This window comes from Eulemur rufifrons, chromosome 16 (assembly GCF_041146395.1).
Source record: "Eulemur rufifrons isolate Redbay chromosome 16, OSU_ERuf_1, whole genome shotgun sequence".
Lineage (NCBI taxonomy): Eukaryota > Metazoa > Chordata > Mammalia > Primates > Lemuridae > Eulemur > Eulemur rufifrons.
This window is the reverse complement of record NC_090998.1, coordinates 83,825,299-83,847,089: the sequence shown is the minus strand read 5'-3', so window position 1 is coordinate 83,847,089 and position 21,791 is coordinate 83,825,299. Positions and strand designations below refer to the sequence as shown.

Here is a 21,791-nt window from a genome sequence, read left to right as displayed (position 1 = left end):
TCCTTGGGCCAGAATTCCAGAAAATGGAAATTTGGGGTCAAAAAGGTATGCTCTTAATACACGTTGCCAAGTTCCTTTCCAAAAGGATGTCCCAATTTACCTTGCCACCAGCGGCTGGGCAGGAAAGTGCCGTGTGTGTTGCTCTCACAGGGGAGGAGGTTGTGTCCGCTAATGTGTTGCTTGGCTTGTTTCCAGGAGGGCAGCCAAGGCAGCTGAAGCTGACTGCTGGTCGTGCAGAGCTCCCCGGGCTCTTCTGGCCCCAAGTCCTACCACTCCGTCCACCCAGCAGCCTGTGCCCTGGGCCTCACCAAGCCACGTCTGAGTAGGAACAAGCCATCTCCACCTATAGCCATGAATTTCCTCCGGCGGCGTCTCTCCGACAGCAGCTTCGTGACCAACCTGCCCAATGGCTACATGACGGACCTGCAGCGCCCGGATAGCTCCACCAGCTCCCCGGCTTCCCCGGCCATGGAGAGGAGGCACCCCCAGCCCCTGGCCGCCTCCTTCTCCTCCCCGGGATCCAGCCTGTTCAGTTCCCTCTCCAGTGCCATGAAGCAGACCCCACAGGCCCCCGCGGGGCTGATGGAACCTCTGGCTCCCTCCACGCCTGTTGTGCAAAGACCCAGGATCCTGTTGGTGATCGACGATGCACACACAGACTGGTAAGCAGGAGTCCATAAGCACTGCCACCTTCTGGGGCAGCAGAGGAGATGGGGCTTATCTCACCTCTTTGGGGACAAGAGGGAGGATCTATGAGAGGCTCAGGTGGTGTCAAAGACTGGCCAGAGAGAAGGACACTGACAAGTACCGAGTGGCTACTGCATGCTAGTCCCCATAGCACCTGCTCTGTGCCACGTTCTCTTCTAAGTGCTTTGCATTTACAGGTCCACAGTCCCTCACTTGCAAATCAAAAATCCAGAACATTTTGGAAATAGAAATGTTTTGGAATCTTTTTGGCGTAAGGGGGAAACTTCCCCTTTCCCCCAAAAGTTCGCTGAAAGATCAACTCACAATTAAGGCAGATTAATTTGAGAAAGGGGTTTCTTTACCATGTGCATGGGGAGAATCACAGAGTAATTACCCAATATCCCAATGGGGTCCAGAAATTTGTCTTTTCTTCTTTTAGAGGGGCGAGGAAGATGAAGATGAGCAATATAGATAATTCCATTTAGGGGCAATAAATGGTTGCTAGGAAGGATGAATGCATGGGGGAAACAGATTGACTTGTACATTAACCTGAGGGACAGTTATTATGTTTAAAATGGTTTGGGCCAGGTCTGGTTGCATTCTTGATCTTCTTTCCCGGAATATATTGAGATAACAGGGAAAGGAAGGGAAGTCAATTGTTCTTTTGATGGGTCCGTCTGGTTATGCAGATAGAGGAAAAACCCCTTCCAAAGGCCTGTTGATCTCTAAGGGCCTTTAATTCAAAACACTCTCTATACCAATGAGTCATATTTTGGGGTAAAATTTCCTTAGCTCCTTGAGCAGCAATGCCTGATCCAAAGGAAAGTTAGGGTCTATTAGTCTGGATTATACCACTCAGTGTGCTTGTTCATATGATTTGCTGAAACCATCATGATGTGTTTGATATTGGGTGTGGTCAGAGATCACTGGAAGTGTTATATAAAATACGATATATACACCATGTTACCTTTCCAAAAATGAGAAAGGTCTTAAATCTGAAATACGTCTGGCAAGACTTGCCGGATTAACCTTTTTCAGCCTCAGCCACCCTCCCTCCATAACATGAGGCTGTTACAAGGGTAAAAGAAAACCCATGCATGCCTCCAGGCCTTATCCCGAACCCTTGGGATCAGAGTGCCTGAGTTTGCATCCCAGCTCTTCCACCTACTGTCAGTCTGGCTCTACAGCCTGTCCTCTGAACACCAAAGGTAAGCCGAAAGGACCTACTTTCCAGCCCCTTCTCTGGCGGTGCCCCCTACATGGTGAGCTCTCAGGGACAGAGGCCTGGTGCTTGTGTCAAGATCATTGCAGCAGTCATTCACCAGGTAGTTACTGAGGCCTGTTGAGTGCAAGGCACAGCTTAAGGGCTCAGGTATGGAAATGAACAGGTCCCTGCATTCATGCAGTTGCAGAGTAGTCTCTACCCCAACTTTTTGGTACTGAGAGGTGATAGATATTGTCAGGGCAGCTGGAGACATAGAATTTGCCGTACAGGGATTTAGTTCAAATGTGGGGACAGGGGAGCACCGCGTCCAGGGCAGAGGAGTACATGGATGGGAAGCAGAGCAGCCGACAGTGGGCAGCCTTTGGGGATGGAAGACAAGGTTGCATATGCATGTGTCCAAGGGTGGCCACATATAGGCACCCAGGAACTATGTATTAAGTGAGTAAATGAGTGTATCCAGGTCACTAAGCGTGCCAGGTACTCTGTAATTCTAACATGCACATAAACACTCACATCCTTTCCTTGAAAAGTTAACTCAGGTTGGGAATGCTTAAGTCCGTACTTTGGAGTGGGAGCTATTTATAGTTTATCATGAGTGTTCAATATACAGTCACCATTAACGATGTTCAGCAGAGTCAGACGTCAGTCTTCACTTTCCTGCTCAGGAATCGCCTCCTAACCAGAGTGGCCGTGTGAATCACCTCTGTTCTGATCCAGTCTCAGTTGTCTTCGGTGTCTCTTCTTGCTTGAAGGCGCCTACCATGAAGCCTGTTTAACTCCGCTTATGTGTTTATGTAAAGCTGCACATTTGGCTTCTGAGCTCAGGGGTGGATGTCTGCCACGGTGTTGCTTCTAGGCCTTCCTCCCTGTACGGTGCCACTGCCTGTCTGTTCGGCAGTCAGAATGGCTACGTGTCCCTTGAAGGCTTCTATCTCTATTCAGCCTGACATTTGACCTTGATTTTGAGTGTTATCCTTGCTTGGCTGTGTTGTCCCTGGCTCAGCTATTTTTCAGGAAAGTTCCTTCTTGTAGGGAGGTTGAACTCAATAAATGGCAGTATGATGCAGTGGTTAAGAATACAGACATCAGAGCTAGGCTTCACATCCCATCTCCACCCTGAAAAAGTAGGTGACCTTTGCAAGTTACTGCACCTAAATGAGAATAATACTAGTACCTACCTCATAGAGTTAGTATATGTAAGACGGCTTAACATCTGAGCTGGTATACAAGTGCCTGGTGGATGGCAAATGCTAGTGAAGCATGTGTTACTACTGCGGACTATTGTGACCCTTCCTGTATGACATTAATCATCTGGACAGCAGCCCCGATAGGCATTCCTGTTTAATATCTTCATGCCAAATATTGGGAAGCCTGGATTAGGATTTATCCTACTGTACTATTTATTTATCCCATTGCTGTATTGGTCATTTTTCCCTATAGCTCCAGGTGACAAAGTTGGGTCTTGTTAATCTCTGTCCCCACACTCTGTGTGGTGTGCAGGAGTGTAGGGGCACAGTTAATGAGGCTGCAATGCAATGAATGGCCTCAGTGAAGCAACATTTAAATTTTGACTTTGATAGTTAATCTTTCCAGTCCACAGGGAGGACCTTTGCGTGAGTTTCAGGCTGTGCACACCGGTCGGGGACACAGCTTTGGCCAGAGAGGTTTCTCCCAATACGTCTCAACCGCATGTCCTATGCCCACACTTTAGTTAGAATTTGAGAGCAACATCTTTGGTTAGTGGTGGTGTTCTTGCCCCTCTGTGGGTAAAAAAGGGGAGACGTAGCAAATGAGAGTCCTCAACTCACCCGGAAGGTGGCCCTGTGTTCATCGTATGTTTGTGACGGAGACTTCCTGCCACCGACACATCCGCTTCTCATACCGAACTTTAACCCAGATTCTTCCCCAACTTCCTAACCTGTCTGAATCTCAGTATGTTCCCAGATTTCTCTAAATTGATCCTGGCTGCCTTAGAATCTCAATCCTGCCCTGAAACATTGCTGAACGATGCTTGTCTCCCGCCACCAGGAGCGGCCAGCAGGTGGCGGGCCAGCCCCGCGGTCCCTGGGCGGCTTTGGCAGAGCCTGGGGCTGCCTCGGGGTCAGCCCCCGCCCCAGCCCCTCCTTCATTGTGCCAACCGTCTCCAGAGGGGAAGAAGCTGTCGAGGGGAAGAGGCCAGCTCTCACAGTCCCTTTCTTCGCCCTTTGAGATGATAATGAGGGAGGAGAGGATCCACAGTCTGGACTGAGAGTGAACCCACCCCCACCGGACAGGCTCCCTTTTCTACACATCTCTGTCTCCCATGCCCGGTCCAGGGCCTCCCTGCCGAATCAGGTTTCCCTGCAGGCAGGCGAGGAGGTTGCAGGATAACACTGTTCCCCTCCTGGGGGGTCCAGCTTGCAGACTCTGAACCAGCCCGGGCCCCCCATGGACAATCTGATACCTGGCCAGTGACCTAGGGGGAAGGAGCTTTCATCTTCTGCGGAGAAATAGAGGGTCTCAAAGCCATCTTTGCTGGGGGGACTCATGGCCAAGCATTTGATGGAGGATACCACCTTCTGCTGGGGTTGCCCGGGTAGGCGGGCCTGGCCTGGGTGAGGGTGCTTGGGCCAGCCCCGCTGAAGGCCTGGCACAGTAGTAGGTCTGAACTAAAGTTGATGCTGTCCTCTTGGATGGGGGAGGCCCACCAGTTCTGAGAACACAAGGGAAAGGGGAAATAAAATTAATGGATTCTAGCTCAGTTTTCTTCAGCCCTCCCGCCTCTCCACTGGTTCTCTTGCCTAGAATTTTCCAGCAGCTTCACTGTTCTCAGGCCTCCTATCTTGACCTCACCTCCTTCCATGTCACCACCAAAGTGTCATCTTTCTGAAACACAAATCTGACCCATGTCCCTTTGCTCCTCCCTCCCCCACCCATGCATCTCCTTTCATGATTCTGTGGTGCATCACTGCTCTCAAAGCCAAAGTCAGGAATGTCTGCCCTCCCTGTAGCTCTGTCTCCAGCTCTGCTTCCTACTTTGCTGCTTTTTCTGCAGGAATAGCAAACGGCTTATAGTTCTCAAAGATGCCCTTTTGCCTTAGCATATTCTGGTCCCTGCTACATGGAATACCCTTCCCTGTCTTGCTCACCTGGCCAATTTCTGTTCATCCTTAAAAGCCTGCTCAGGTGTTCCCTCTTCTGTGAAGCCTTCCCTGATACACCCCACCCTGCCAACAGCGCTAATAATGACCTCGCTTGTATTAGTATAACCTGAAGCACACTGCATGGCGCCATGGGGGCACATCCCACACTGTATTGTAATTGTCTCTTCTGCAAGAACAAGGCCCATCCCATTCTTCTCTGTATCCCTGGTGCTCCACACACGGGAAGTGTTCCGTTAGCGTGTGACATCCCCGTCCAGTCTGATCAGGATAACAGAATGGGCCTAATGGGGTCTGAAACTCGCCCTACCTTAGGGGTCAGCAATGTAAAACACATAGATGAGGAGTTTCTGTTTTTATGAAATTATTTTTTAAAAAAGGAACGACCTGCCTATGAATGTACCAGAACCCCAGGTTTGATTTTCAAAATCAAAACATTTAACGTGACCGGGTGTGGTTGGCGTACCTCCCTGCTCTCGGTTTCCCCTGCAAGGTCTCTGGATCCCAGGGAGGAGGGGGATGGGGCAGGGGACGGTGGAGCAGCCAGATCTTTGTCCCAGCTGCTCTCCCAGTGGCCTCTGGAGCCATGGCCCTCCTGTGCTCTTACTCCACTTAGCCTTGTTCCCAGAATATCTGCCATTCCATTTCAACAATGATCTATTGTTACTTTCCCTTTTATTCCCCAGCCTTTCCTATGGTTTCTTTTTCCGTCTATTGCTGGGGAAGAAATGAAAGGGTATCCTTGGTTTGAAACACTCCTCAGCTACCAACCTTTCCGCCCAGAGGATCGCAGACCGCGGTCCCACTAAACAAACGATGGTAACCGTACCCGTGACCAGGCATCTTGTGCATTTCTGGCTTCTCCGAGAATTATTACGTGGTGTGATAATCGTAATACTGCCAGCGGGTCGATAACTGCCACCCGCTCACCACTCCTAAGCGCGGCCTTTGTTGCTCTGCGTCTAAGACAGGGTACCTGATAGGCTCCTAGGACATGTCTGTTGACCGAATGAGGGATTTGAGAGGTGGCGTGTTGTTGGCCATGACAAGGCAGGGAGTGTGAGGTGAAACCCAGGAATGACCTTGGCAGCATTCTGAAATCCTCTTTTTCCCCTCTCATCCCAAACTCAATCCAACAAAAGTCACACTGGCCACAGTGGAAGCATTTACATCACCGAAATTGGCAAACGCCGTAAATCAGGGCTTTTCGTGTCCCCCTCCAGAGAACCGGTTGTTAAGCGTTTGCCAGCTCACCGCTGCTCCTGGGTGTTTCCTGATTTGCCTGTCAGGGGCCGTCTGCAAGGTGACGAGGCAGAGCACAGAGGCACCATGCACCTGCTCGAGGAAAGGAAACAGAAGGGCGGCTGGGCTGGGGCTTGACCCGGGCTCACTTCTTAAAAGGTGTTTCTAGTGGTGCCACCCTCCTGCCGCCGACGGCCAGGGTGTCAGTGCTTGGCACCAGGTAGAGGCTGGAGAATGTCGGTTGAACCAATGAATGAACATGTGAGCTCTGAGGATGATGAGGTCATTTCTTCATTGTCATACGACAAATGCTTGTGCACTTGACATGACCAGGCATTGTGCTTAAATGGCTTTCAGAGATTCTCGAACTCAGCCCTCCTAATAACCGCACAGGGCGCGAGGGCTGTTCTAAGTTCATACATAAGGAGACCTGAGGCTCTGCGCCCCAAATCGAAACAGATGCCAGGGGCATCCTGATCTGGCTCAGGCCATCCGAAGGAGCATCCCGGTCCCTGCGGTTCTCTTGCTGTTCTCCCCACTCCCACCCAAAGCCCAGCCTGTTCTGTGCCGGGAGGGAGGGCGTCGGCCTCGGAGCAGGGCTCTGGAGCCTCACAGCCCCGCACACACCCAGCGCCCGAGAGCAGCGTGAGGCAACGGGTGGCAGCACTCCATGTTACAGCATGCGGCCAAGCACAGGATCTGGTGACCTCACCCTCAGAGGAAGGCGCCCCACCTTGAGCCAGGCCGCCCCGCCCTGCCGGAGCCCTCTGGCAGCCAGGGTTAAGGGTGCCGAGGGAAAAGGGGGTTCCCGTAGCCATCTGAAAGCTCAGGTTTGCAAACTGGACCTTTTATAGAAACTGCCCTTGGACGGGTGTAGAATATTTTCCTCTTTCTAAAGCAGCAAGGGGTCTGAGGCGGGATCTTTTCTGTTCTTTTCCCTATGTTTTGCTATTAAAGATGTGATTTCCTAACACATGTCAAACATGTGTCCCAGGAGAGTTAAACTGGGAAAGCAGGTGACATGCTGCTCACCATCTCTGTGGTCTTAGCCAAGCTGCCACACCGTTCTGACACTCAGTTTGCTCCTCTGTCAAGCGGGATCATAAGGCCACCGCCTTCTCCATACCATGGGCCTGGCAGGGGTGTTATCCTGTGGGAATGCCTAGTTCCTGTCCTCCGTGGGTGTCTTTCAGTGTGGGTTCTTTGTCCACCCGTGACTCAGGCCTGTCCTACCCACATACTCTTCCCGAGGGCAGAGTTTATGCCTCCTTTGTGCAACCGCCGATCCTCAGAGCCTAGCACGGTGCCTGGCACATGGCAACGTGGGATAGATGGATGATTTGATTAACGTATGAATAGATGCTCTTGCCAAAGGCTGCTATTATTATTAAGGGAAAGTTCAGAATTGAGGATGCCCTGGGTGAGAGTCTCAGAACCACTCAGTTTCCCTGGAATTCAGGAACAGTACCTGAATCTGCCATGTTATTCCAGAGACTTCCCCTCCTCCTTCCTGCCCAGGGGATGACTCAAAGGCTCCAGTCTTTCCCTGAGGGGACAGTCTGCTTCGGGTGGTTTTGACTGAAGGTGTGAGGACTGCAGGCATCTTGGCACGTCCCTCTGAGGACTTGCACGGGGCCCGGTTGAGCCTATGGTGATCAGGACATTCTGCTTCTGTCTGTGGCACCTGGAGGAAGGACGGGTGTGGGTGTGAACTCAGAAGTGGCATCACCAGGTAATACTTACAAAGGCAATGAATGAGTACATCTCATGCAATATTTGGGATAGACTTATACTACAAAATTATCGGTTGTTCATTGGAAATTCCAATTTAACTGGCTGTCCTGTATTTTATCTGGCCTCCCCACTTATGGGGGACAGTGACAAGAGACTCTGCTGGCCCTGATCACGCAGGGCCAACGAGAGGCTGGCCTTTGAGCTTCCTCACTCTCTGACTAGGGAGCCAAACCAGGCCCCCCAACTGACCCCATTCTCAGAGAGCGGCTTTCCCTGTCTGTGACGAGGACTGTCCGTCACCAGCAGGGAGGGAGCAAAGCCGAGTGGACCATCTAGAGCCAGACGGCCTGGGAACTGTGGGCTCTGGTCCCCGTTCTCTCTCTCAGTTATGTGACCTTGGGCAAGTCCAACCTCTGAACCTCACATTCCTCAGCAGTAAGGCAGGATCGTGGAATATCTTTCTCGAAGGGTGATTGTAAAGATGACAGATAATAGCACGGGTGGAGCTGGTACATGGCTTAGCCTGTCATAATAGGCCCCGAAATGGTAACTGTTATTAACAATTAATTGCAATTACTAATTGCTTGTGAATATAATCGTTCTGGGAGCCAGGGGGAAGGAAGCCACTTGGCCTGCTTCTCAATTCAGCTGGATGTGCTCGAGGGCCGTCTTCCAGCAGCCCTGGAGGAGGGTGTCTGGATCCTGGCAGGCTGGCAGTCCCTCTGCGGTGAGGAGGAGGTACAGACTCCAAGTCAGTCCCCTCCTCCTAGAGTTGGTTAAGAGGCTTAAAGTGGAGACACACAACTCTCTGTTGAAGACACTTGGCTGCGGGAAGCGAAGTCCTTATGCCTCTCCCCACCGCCTCCCCTATCCCTAAGACTCTCCTTGAACGAGGGCAGGCCCTGCCTGTTTGTGTGGGAAGTAAAGGGGGTTCTGGGATGGCTGGAGGGGTGGGGGTAGAGATGGGCAGGGCCTAACGAAAGGGGCTTGTCCCCTCTCTGCTTGCTTCTTCATTCTGTGACTCAGACACACCACCCCACCCCACCTGGAGTGGCTCTGGACTTGAGGACTCATCCCGCTCCCTCTGGGCACCCACCCTGCACCCCCTGCCCCTCCCTCTCCCCTGGCGTCCCTGGCCCTGGTGTCTGGGGGAGGGAGGGCCCTGGGCATTCCCCAGCAGCCTGCCCGGTCGCCTGGAGACAGCTCCGTTTTCCCAGGCCCGGCCCCTTTTATATCAGGGGGACAATGTGCGCACACAGTGAGGGCCTTGTGTGGCACCCAAGCCCCGAGCCCTTTGACTTGAGGAATTTTTCAAGTGCTGACCTCTCTCCGTGAGGTCTTCACGCCGTCCAATCCGACTGCCTGGTGTCCCTGCCGCTTCCTACCCGGCTCTTGTGGGGAGGAGAGGGGAACAGTGAAGAGCTGTTATCCCCACCCTCGTAGAGCCTTGGGGGAGAGCTTCACCCTCGGAACCGAGGCTAGAAAATCTGGGGGAAATGTCTTTGAGCAGAAGGGAGTGTGGGGAGAAATCTGATGGATGCTGTTTCTTCCTAAAGTCCTTTCTTCTTGGCTGCCTTTCTAAAGAACTCTGCCGATGCTGTGGGATCTGGGGGGAGGGGGCGCTTTCCTCTCTGGCCTCTGTTTCCTCGTGTGAAACAAGGAGGACGGACTAAGATCATAGCCACCCCCCCCACACACACACACAAGACTGTTTCCATCAGAATGACATTCAGATTCCCAGGCACCTTCTGTACGGGACGGAGTTCTGTGTCTGAAAAAGAAATAGACTTTGGCTGACTTAGGCAAAATAGGGATTATCGAGGCAGCAAGAACAGTATCTTGTTAAATCAGCTCCTGTTGGCTTTCATCCGTGTTCCTCTCTGTTCAAAAATCAAATTCCTGGGGAAGAACAAGCATGGCTTATTCCACCCCTTGCTCTGCGGATGCTGTCGGACAGTCCCACCAGGACTGCACAAAAGAGAGAGGCTGGTTCCATCCATGCAAATGCAAATAGAGGTACTGTCACCAGCGGAAGGCAGAATGGAGACAGGACAGGCCAAACTGAGATGTTTCCCTTGAACAACCGCATCTGAATATCTAGAGTGGAGCTGAGGAGACTGTTTTTTAAAATGATGTAGAGCCAAGTTTGGAAACCATCAAACTAGAGGACTTGCTTCCTGTAGCTCCCAACTGGTAGAACTGGAACTGCAGGGGGAAAACAGAGGAGACGTATTTCAGTTCAACGTCCAGAAAATGTGTCTCACTGGCAAAGTCATCCAAAGACCAAGTGGGCTGCCTGGTGAGGGAGTGAGCTCCCCGTCACTTGCAAATGTTCAAACACAGCTTGGCTGCCCATTTGGGAGAAATAATGGGGCTCAGACCACAAGGGGGTCAGACCACAAGCCCTTAAAGGAGGCTTGGACCCATAGTCTCTCAGTTTCTCCTGAGAGTTTCCTTTAGGCAGGTCTCATGCCCTTACCTTGCTTTCCTCTGAGGAGTTTAACAGTTTCACTGTGAGTCTAACCACCTCCTCCAGGGTGGCTTTCTGGCCCAAGCCCTCCGAGTGACCTTGTTTCGAAGGAGTCCCCCAGATGCATGGATCTTCTTGAGCAATAGCTATTCCCGGGCTGGAATCTACACACTCCACCCCGCCTGAGTTGCTGCCTTGCCCTGGGGAGGACGGGCTCTGGGCAGACGCCAACTGCATTACAGAACGTCTCTTCTCCCCGGGGCCTGTGGAAGCCTGCCTGGGACATGGATCCTCGACAGGAGAGAGGCCGTCTGTGATGGTGGGAGAAGGGCTGCTGCTTTGTGTCCATTTTCCTGACCTCCTACCTGGGTTTGCAGCAGGGGTAGGGGTGTGGGTTTCCTGAAGATTTGCACTGAGCTAATTGCCATCTTCAGAATGGGCTTAGCTAAGTTAGGGGTTGCCTGTACAGCTGCTCATAGGAGACAACCCAGTCAGTGAGTGAAGGGGCAGGTGGTAGGAAAAAACATAGGCATCAAGAACTACCCCCCTGCTATAAGGAAAATAGCAGCACAAGCTCTAGGACAAATGGTAGCTGCCACTTGGTTTCAGCCGCAGAGAGGTGACAGGGAGCAATGGGAACTGCACTGGGCGTGAGAACTGAGGCCCCTTCTGAGGCAGCAGCTGCAGGCCACTCGGCCATTGGGGATACAGGCCTGGTGTTGCTGACTTACTGATTTTCAAAAGAAACCAGAAATCTACACTGTTATATGAATTTTCTACTTAAAAGTGTATAATGTAAACTGAACAAAACAAGACTGTGGACTCTGTGAGGTCTACTAGTTGGCAACTTCTGATAAAGAAGATGGGAGTCAGGGTAATATTTGGTCTAGTTTCTCTTCTGGAATTATGTCCCAGCTAGACTGTAAACCCCAGGATGGCAGGATGTTCAGTGCAATTCCAAGGGCCTAGCACAGTGCTGAGTACATAGCATTTGTTGATGGATGGATGGATGAGATGGATGGATGAGTGGGTGGGTGGATGGATGGATGAGATGGATGGATGAATGGGTGGGTGGGTGGATGGATGGATGGATGAGATGCATGGACGGATGGATGGGTGAGATGGATGGATGGGTGAGATGGATGGATGGATGGGTGAGATGGATGAGGTGGATGCATATATGGATGGATAGAAGGATTGGTGGACAGACAAATGGATAATAAATTCTCTTGGTCTCTTCTTTTGTGCCCGGCTCTTCCGCCTTGACAGGCCCCACATCCCTTTTCTCAGTAGGGCACATAGTATCCCCAAGGTCCCCTTGTCATCCTACTTATACCATCAAAAGCCCTTTGCTGAAATGATCATATATTAGTCACTTGTACCTTGGTCTGAATTACCTTTCAGCGTATTTTCTTTCCTGTGGGCATTTCCCCAGGTTGGGCCCTTAGTAGATGCCCAATAAATGTGTACTGAGGGCGTGATTTAGCCTTCTCAGCATTAACCCTTTTTGAGATATGAAGGTTGTGGACTTCCAGACATCTGTAGAAATGAAGGTGACATGGTGTTGTGTCTTTAGAGAGGGAAGAGATAGGACTAGGAGATGACATTCTAGCCTGTCTTCTGCAGTCACAGGGAGTGGGTGGCTGATGACTTTATTTACCCTAGAGGCCTGTGCTGGGGAGGAAGGGGAACTGCCAGGGAGCAGACGGGGCTGGCCTCCATCATGCTTGACACTAGGCAGGGTTTCACCGAGAGCAAGGCAGATGCTGCCATCTTCCTCCTCTTGGAGAGAGAAAGTTACCTGTTGCTTCCCCAGGGACATACCCAGCTGACCTCAGCCCTCCACATATCATGTTGAAGCACAGGATGGAAAGAGACAAACATTAGTTAAACACCTGCCATGTGTCAGGGGTACCAGTCACAGGGTCCTTATGGCAAACGTAGCAATGTCCTTATTTTTACAAATGAGGAAACCGAGGCTAGGAAGGTTGGTGTTTGTCCGAGGCAGCACTAGGAGGTATGTAGCTGGACAGGACCTGGGTCTGTCTCCAAGGCTGGCAGTGCCTGCTCCTTGCCCTACCTGCGGAGGTGTAGCTCCACCCCTGCAGTCCACCGGTGAGCAGCACACATGCACTTTCATGGCAGTTTCCCAGAGCTCTTCAATTCTGTGTCCTCATTTAATCCTCTTGATGACTCTGTAGTAGATCTTCTTATCCCCATTCTACAGAAGAGGAAGAAGAGGCTGGTCCAAAGTCACACAGCAGGTGCCAGCGCTGCCCGCTCAAACCTAGGTCTTCTGCTCTGTGCCTCTCGCCTATTTTTCCTGCATATTAAGGGCCATGCAGAAAGTGCATCTGTCCCCTGGGTGCTCGCAGTGCCTGCTCAACTCCTTTGCCCTTGCCTGTGTCCTCCCCACAGACACACGCATCCAGATTCCGCCATGCTCATCTTTGCAGCCTGAGGCCCTGGCAAAGAACAGACACCAAACCCTGGACAGACTGATGGACGAACCCTCAGGCTGGGTTCCTGCCCCTTCCATGGGCTCAGCGGGATCTCTGTGCTAATGCTCTGTGTGGTCACTGTCCATCTTTGTGTCTGTCCCTCCTGTGAGGTAGTAAGCGCCCCGAAACCAAGAACGATGTTGTATTCATGTTTGTTTCCTTGGAGCCTGCAGGCTCTGACACAGGTCTTCAATCCATGTATGTTACGGATCTCTCAAAGAGGCCTTCCCTGACCAACCAAAGTCCAATCTTCCCTGTACCCCACAGCTTATCCTCAATTGCATTAGTCTGTGCATTTTATTCATAGGACTCATTCTTTTTATCTGGTTTATTTTTTGTGTTTTCCATGAGCCTGTAAGCTCCACGAGGACAGGCGCTATATCTGCCCCTGTACCTGCTATTTCTACCCCTGTGCCTAGCATGGTGCCTGGTCACATGTGGCTCCATGAGCAGGGACTGGATGTGGGCGTGCATAAGTAATGTGAACTGAGACCAGACCCCACCCGCAAAAATCCCTTTCCCTAATTTTTGTCAGAGGCCAACAGGATCGGGGACATTTGTCACCTCCTGTGGCTCAGGGCCCTGGTGTGTCTCAGTTCCTTACCCCCACAGATCCCTGTACAGGTAGGAGTCACTGGGGGTGGGGGGGGGGGAAAGCCCTGTTTGGACACAGGTGGGTCCTGTTTGTGCCAATTCTCCTTTCCTCTGCCCCTGCTGCAGCCACAGGAGAACTCAGTGCCCGTTCCTCATAAATCCTCCCACACGCACCCGCCTGCCCAAGCCAGGGATTTCCCACCCCAGGCAGCACCGGTTTTATAATATTCTCCTTCCTGGTGCCTCAGATGTGGCAGTAAAATATGAGACCACCCACAGAGATGGAATCGTCATGGAATCCAGAGCTTCCCCCACCTTTGTCCCAAGGCCAAGGACTTGATTGATTGGCTGAGGTATTCAGGGAGCTCGTTATGAGAATGAACATATTAGGGCATTAGGAGGAGGCAGCTAATGGGAGACAAAGCCCTTGGGCATAGCAGGTCCATCCATTTTGCTTGAGGTCAAACAGCCAGTCAATTACAGAGGCAGCAACCCCAGCCCCCAAAGGCATCTAGAATTCCAGACCATCCCTACCCTTCCCTCTGCCAGACAGAGCTGTTCAGAGGCAGCTCAAGCCTGAATGAGCCCCGCCTCCGGCAAGGAGGCAGCAGTCTGTGTGGCCCATCAGGAGACAGACTTCTGACTCCGGGCCAGGCAGGGGGATGGACCGCCTGACCCTCAGCTCCAGCCCAACTCCATCTGCCGGGCCCTGCAGTAAACATTCCAGAGATGGGCAAAACAAGTTTCTCTCCCAGGAAGGTGAGGTCTCATCGAGGCCAGAGCTGCATGGGTGGTATTGGGGTAGTGCAAGGTGCCCTGAATTCTAGGTGAGAAGCGAGTTGAGGGCCAACAGTTGTGCAGGTTGAACACTGTACAAAGTGACCCCCACATAGTAATCTGTGTAGCTTTGTGAATTTATTACAATGGTGTGCCAGCAGGTGGCAGTAAAGTATCTTGAGGAAAGGCTACCCTGCGGACTATCCCTGGAAGATGTTATTATTCCTTTACCTGGTCAAGGAGCATTTGTTAAACACATGTCTTGTGCCCTAGCTCAGTGTGCTGGTTGCTGGAGATACAGTGAGCATTGAACCTCAGTTTCCAGCTGCTAGGAATTTCCAAACTAGATATCTGGGGACAGGGGACAGACAGCATGAAGTGAAAGTGTTATGATGGTAGTAGGGACAGCCTGCTGTAGGAACAGAGCAGGGACACCTAACCCAGCCAGAGAGCAGGTGCTGTCCAGGAACACTTCACAGAGTAGGTGTCACCCGTGACCATCTCGGAACATGAGAAAGAGGTGGGCAGGTAAAGAAGAGTAGGAAGCCGCAGGAGCAGTGAGGACAGCACGCTCGAAGGCTCAGAGGCATAAAATCACAGGGTGTATCTAGGCACTAGCGGGAGGCTGGGTGTGTCCATGTCGCAGACAGCAAACTGGAGGTCCCTGTCTCCTCCAGGATCATGAAGGACCCCGGGGCACTGGACTGAATCCCAAAAGTCTTAAAGTATGAGCCCAGTTAGAGCTGTGTGGACCAGGGGAGGGATGCAGAGGGGCTGGCAGCCCTCACAGGGCAATGCCACCTCTCTGTTGTTGCCATCATCATCCATCACTCATTGCACCTGTGGGACAGATCCAAGTCAGGTGAATCAGAATTCTGCTTTATAAAGCCCAAGGGGGTCAGATTATCTTTTATTTGAGGTTCCCACTACATGGCGCCCAGTAGGCACATGGTAGACACTCAGTAGTCCTTTGCTGTTGGAGATTCTGTTTCAGGCCCTGGGCCACGTACTCTGGAGTTTACTACATGCCAGGAACTATTCTAAGTGCTTTCCTTCACAAATGGAAGGTTGAAAAAACAGATGGCAACATCCATCTTCCAGGGAAAAGAATAAGAAGAAACTAAGAAGAAGGTTCTTGAATGTCATGCTTACAAATTATTGATTAGAACTCAATCATGTGGCCACACCTAGCTCGTGGGAGAGTTGGGATATACATGTTTATGAGTCTATCTATAAACTCTCTTCCTGTAGAAAAAAGGTTGACCCTGGATATTGGGAAGCGAAGAGCTAGGTTTACAGAAATGCTGACACAGTCCCCAGTTTACAGCAAGTGACTAACAACTCTTAGTTTCATCACACCAATAGTCAAAGAGAACAAGAGGAAACTTTTACTTTTGCTTTGTGTGGGGGAGGATGTCTAAGCCCACAAGTAGCCCAAATGTCGCTGCTGTTTTTCAGAGTTGAACAAAAGCACAGTTGTGGAAGCCCTGGGTGTTTAGTCTCTCTGGGGTTCAGTTTCCTCATCTATACAATGGGAATAGTAGTAGTGACCTCATGGTGGTGGTTGTGAGTGTTAATGAGAAAGGCTATAGGTTAAACCCTCTAGCGTAGTGTCTGGCACAAAGTGAGTATTCAACAAGCATTTTTTTTCATCAATCTGTTCCCTCATTTATTCATTCAACGAATAGGAACTGAGTTCCTACTGTGTGTAAAGCACTCTGGTAAGTGCTGGGAAGGGAAGGATGACTAAGATAGAGTGTTCCTAACCTCAAGGAACTGTATTTTGATTTAGTGGTACACAGGCATTAATCAGTTATTAATTAACACTAATTGTAGTGATAAATCCTGGGTCAGGATTAGGGTGCTTATGGAGAAAAATGGACAAGTAGATGGATTTGAGGAATAATTGAAATGTAGAATCACTGGGAATCGGGAGGGAGAGAGAGATAGCAAGGATGATGTCTATACTTCCGCCTTGAGCAATGCGTAAATGGGGGTGCTGTTTACTGATAACGGGGAAGACAGAGGCGGGGATGTAGAAGAAAGTCTTGGAAGGATGGACAGACGGTTGGTTGGATGGATGACAGACAAAGGCATAAATGAAGACTGCTTTATTAGACAAATGGACAAAAAGAAATGGGTGGATGGATAGATCAATAATAAGTCCTTGATGGAGTAGATAGGGCATAACTCAATAAAATAATACTGCATTATTTATTTACGTAGGATCCCTTATTTCATTTAGTTCTCAAAATAACTCTTGGAAATATGTAGCACAATTATTATCATTCTTTCACAGAGGATAAAACTGAAACATGGGGAGTTCAAGTGACTTGACGGAACCAGAGCTTGAGTCTCCGATCTTCCCATCCACACTCCTTCCCCTCTGCCTGGAAATAATGGGGGAGTCAGGGATGGAGGCTGGAGGAAAGAGGGGGAAGGTCCTAATGCGTCTCGGTGCACACCTCTGGGGCGGGGCCTTTGGGAGAAGGGAGAAGAGAGTGGCGCTGTCTGCATCCTTACTCAGCGGATGTCTTCTTCTCCCGACAGGTCAAAGTATTTCCACGGAAAGAAGGTGAACGGAGAGATTGAGATTCGAGTGGAACAGGTAGGTGGGGCTGCATCTTTAGCATTGCCACCCTCACCTTTTCTACAGCAGGGGCCATTCTCAGGCGCAACCTTGGTTTCCATTTTATGTGGCCGTCACGAGCTGAGATTACCAGAAAAATCCCGGTTTACATACCTGGGAGTCTCATTAAATTCCAGAATCATTTGGTTCAGTAGTTTGCAACAATTTTTGTTGTAGCAGAGAGCCTTGCTTCGAAGGAGATACCAGATAGGAGCTCATTCTGCAAAATAGAGGCAAGTAGAGTTGCTCTGATCGAGTTGAACGGAGGAACCTAAAAGTCTGCTCCGTTCTGTTCCCCCGCGGCCCCGGAGGCATCGCCTTGCAACCGCTGGGGCTGGGGGGCATAGCTTGGGAGCATGATGGGTTTGAATCCTGGCTCTCTCATTTCCAGGTGTTGGGCAGGGGACTTAGTCTCTCTATGCCTCATTTTCCTTGTGCCATTATGGTTGGGATTAAATTATTTAAAATCTCAAATGAGATCAGAATCCTCAATACTAACTCTTGTTATTACCACTAATTCAATATCCAGGTCCCTCATTTTCTGTGGAAAGAAACACGGACTTGCCCAAGGCCACCGAGAGAGGCAGGGGCAGAATTAGGGCTAGAAGGTGTGGTCTCCTGGCTCCGGGTAGAAGGCTTCTCCCGTTCATTCAGTGAGGACCTCCTCCTCTCTGCCAGGCACTATGCTCAACTTGGGAGAGCACCTTTGAGCACAGGGTCTGGAGTCGGACACTAGGTCCCAACACTACCCCTTACTAACTGCCTGGCCTTGGCTGAGCAATATTTAACGCTCTCTCCAGCTTAGTTTCTGCATCTGTACAATTTGGGCAATAATAGCATCAGCCCATGTGCACAGGGTCACTGTGAGGAGCGAATGAGTTAGTCCATGAAAAGCACTTGGAACAATGCCTGGCACTTAGTAAATGTTACTCATCATCATCGTCAAAAGTAAATAGTAAATAAGATAGACAAGGTCTGTGCTGTAAAATGAATTCAAAACACAATTAAAAAAATAGGAGGGATGTGACAGTTTTTCTCCCTGGACTTTTTGAGTTTAGTGTGTCAGAGGAACAGAAAGGCCTTCTGGGCATCAGACTGAGTTGGCTTAATATAAAAACACCTACAGTTGAAATTTCAGTTTGATCCTATGGCTTTCAAGTCAATCCGATGTCTACGCGTTTTCCTTCCATGGCAAAGAGCAGGTTATTCTTAATATTTGTCAGAGTCTACTGTGGTGGCTGGCCAATGTGGGGGACAAGGATATAGAAGCAGAGAACCTATCCCACAAGGCATGTGGTCTGGGAAGGGAGGCGAGATAGGTCTTTAAGAGCTTCCACATGGAGGGAGGTCAGGGAAGAGAAGTCCCAGCTTAGCGCTACAGGCGGCAGCGGTTGTAGCCAACTGAGGGAGTCAGAAGTGGCTTTGAGGAGGAAGTGGTGTTGGAAATGGATCGGAGGATGGGTAGGATGTTAGTAAGTGGAGATAGAGATGTGTAGAGTATGTGAATGGAGGGGCGTGAGCAATGGCGAGGAGAGCCTGGAAGTACAGAGTGTGGAATGGTGGTGGTGGGGGTCCAGTTTGGTCAACTCTAAAACAGGACACGTCATCTTCCCCTGACCCCTAATTCCCTATCTCGGTGACAAGTGCCACCATCTACCTTCCACCTTAGCCAGACACCTGCACAGGCTCCTGGATGCCTCCCTGTCTCTCCACCGCTGCGCCCATTCCCTGACCAGACCCTGCCGACTCCACGGCCCGTATCTCCCAGCCTGCCGTCCACTTCTCTCTCCCCACCCCCTTTACCTGGATCCTTGGCTAGACCACCACCAACTCACTTCCAATCTTCTTAATCAACAGCCTCACAGCTCCATTTTTTTTTAACCCATCTCCAATTCATTCTTTATAACAAAGTTAGAGTGATCTTGCTAAACAAGCTCATTAGATCCTTTAAAGGGTTATCTTTAAATCCTTTCCTCAAAGACTCTTTCTCTGAGTCTTTACCTGATCTAAATCAGATAACCTGGTTATTATTCCCTGTCATAGCTCCTCAACTTTTCCTTCCTTACCCTCATCGAAGTTTTTAGCCATACATTTCGGGTGGGATCATTTGCATGAGGGTTGGGACCATGGCTGTGTGGATCTCACTCTGTTAAGTAGCACCAGGCCTGGCACAAACTGGAACCGAAGGAAAGATTTGCAGAATGAATAACTGATAGATTCCACAGATTCCAGGCTGCTTGTCAGTTTCCAAGGGCGCTAAATCACTGCTCCTTAATCTCCCCTCAAAAACCTGGGTTTTTCATAAACCATCTGCTAAATGCTCAGTTGCCAGCTGAGCCCGCCCCACCTTATCCTATTTGTGGAAACACCAAAGGCATGTTTTCATTTTCCCCTTTAATCTCAGCAGTGCCTTTGACCCAACTTGTAGGTATAAAAATCTATGAGCAGGAGTCTCAGAGGGAATTGCCCTAGGAATAACTCACCCAGGGCTTCGGGGACACTTAGCCAGTCCGTGAGGGCTACAATCATACTGGAAAACCTTGGCTAATTTAGAGTCATTCTGATTTCCAGCCATGTCTTTCCCTGGAAGCCAGAAGGTGAATTAGCCAGGAAACCAATTAGCGGGTCATTTGGGCATTTTTCCCTGGAAGACACACCTTTCCAAACCCATCTTGGAGGCCGAATGACTTGTCTTTGCCCATCTGTATCAATGGGTGGGTCCGGAATCTCACACGCATCCTTTAGCACTTAGGAAAAAGCCTTAGGACGGAAGCCACTGTTTAGTCTGAGCCGGCCTCACATTTTGGGAGCCTGTCTCTCAACTAAAGGCCAAATTAACCAGATAATCGCACTGTCTGGGTTTTGCTGGACAGAGTGAATGAGGTGGTTGTGGTTGGCCTAGAGGAAGCCTCCGCTCCTCCGCCCCACTCTCTTCCCCACCCCAAGCCAAAAACTGCTTGCCTCAGCTCTTACATGGCCAGGAGTCATGGAACCCTGGGGAGGCCGGTGCCGGGGGAACTGCATGGTTTTGCATTCCGTTACCCAGAACGCACTCCTGGCTCTGCGGGGCCTCGCAGCAGTGTCCTAGCTGGGCCGGAGAGGGGCGGGCCAGGGTCGTTGGCACGTCAAGCTCTCCTCTGTTTACATTTGAGGCAAAGGGTCTTCTTCTCCACAGGCACAAGTCACCCCTCTGTGGGACCAAGCAGAGGAGGTTGATGAATGCATTAATATTAAATAAACTCAGTTCTGAGAGATTAGTGGACTTGGTGGGATAGAGCCTTGGGCTCTGATTAAAAAAGAAAAAGGACTGGAATATCCCCATTGTCCGTCTTTCATCAGTGTTAATGGAGGTACCAAGGCCGAAAGAGCAATGTCTTGCTCCAGCAGATGGAGAGAAAGGCAAGAAAAGGTATAAATCCTGCCCTTAAGCAACTCCCAATCCAATGACGGAGGCTGGCGAAGCCACAGATTCGCATATGGATGCCAGTGGCTCCCTCTGAGTCCCTGTCCTTGTGTGACATTGGAGTTAGGATGGAGTTAGGAAGATCTGTGTGGATCCCAGGGAAGGCTGTTGGTTGGAGACCTGTTCGTCTTCTGACCTTTATATAGTTCTTCAACATAAATGTCTTCTCAGGGCAAAGGCGAGGTTTTCCCCTTAAAATATTTTAAACACTTCAGACTTTATATTTATATTCTTTCATACTCTCTTCAGCCTTCAATCCAGATTTCTTTCTGGGACAATCTTTCTTAGAGTGGACCTTAGCTGTGTATTTATTGACCATAAATACCATGTATATTTCAAGAAACGATTGTCTGTTAGACATGGAAATGGAGGTTGGATGTTAATTCAGTTTTGTGGATTGGTAACAGGTTGAACATCATCCTCATTAGGAAATGATTTCTCGATAGAAATACACTTTGAGAGAAATCTATCTAATGTCTTGCCAAAAGGCTCTGCCATTGGCTTTGTTCTCCTACTTCTTCTTAACAGTGGTTTACCAAATTACATGTGCTGATGACTTGAAGCTGGATGGGAATGTGAGAGAATATGCTGGATTAAATTCAATATGAAAAAATTGAATGGGGACACAATATGAGGTCCCATTTAAAGATTCAGTTGCAAAGAAGCAGGACCGGGGAGACCTAGCTTATTAAAATCACACGAGGGGGAAAAAAAAGAAACACCTAAGATTTGGGTTGAACACAGCTTAATATTTATGGGAGGAAATATGGTGTGAAGGTTAAGATTGTGGCTCCAGAGTAAGATTGATTGGAGATGGAATCTCATCTCCACCACAGTTTAGCTGCGTTGACTTTCTACCTATAATATCTCTAAGCATCAATTTCTTCATCTGAAAAACTGAGGATACTAATTTCCACCCCATAGAGTTGTTATGTTGATTAAATCAGGTAATGTAATATGCTTAGCATAGTTTCTGGCATATATATTAGGTGCTCAATAAACTATAGTTATGGTTGTTACTCCCCCAAAACCTGATGCCACTTCAGGCTGCATTATCAAAGCACAGCATTAAGAATGTAGGGAGGTGATGGTTCATACACCGTCCCTACACGTATACACTATGCTAGAGAGACTCCAGCGAAAGGTTCCATTGTAGTGTCACCCTGCAGGGGATAACAGCAACCTGGATGCCTTCCAAAGAGTGACTGGAGTAAGAGGAGACTAACGCCTATGAGGGAAGAAGATCGGTTTAAGGAACTGGAGATGTTTAGCCCAGAGAAAAAGACTGCTAGGTCCCAGTCTACTCTTCACAAATATCTACCGCTTGAA

At 49.9% G+C, this 21,791-nt stretch overlaps 1 protein-coding gene across 2 annotated transcripts in view; it reads left to right on the top strand.

Moving 5' to 3' along the window:
* The first annotated feature begins 268 nt into the window (after nt 1-268).
* The window catches only part of SYN3 (synapsin III), a 377,990-nt gene continuing 356,467 nt past the window's right edge, over nt 269-21,791 (top strand). The window contains exons 1-2 of one of the 2 annotated variants that reach the window (XM_069490347.1): nt 269-662; nt 16,921-16,978. In XM_069490347.1, coding sequence (XP_069346448.1) covers nt 352-662; nt 16,921-16,978 — 369 coding nt within the window. In that variant the 5' untranslated portion in view covers nt 269-351. The remainder of the gene's footprint in view (nt 663-16,920; nt 16,979-21,791) is intronic. The other variant, XM_069490346.1, reaches the window with a different exon arrangement.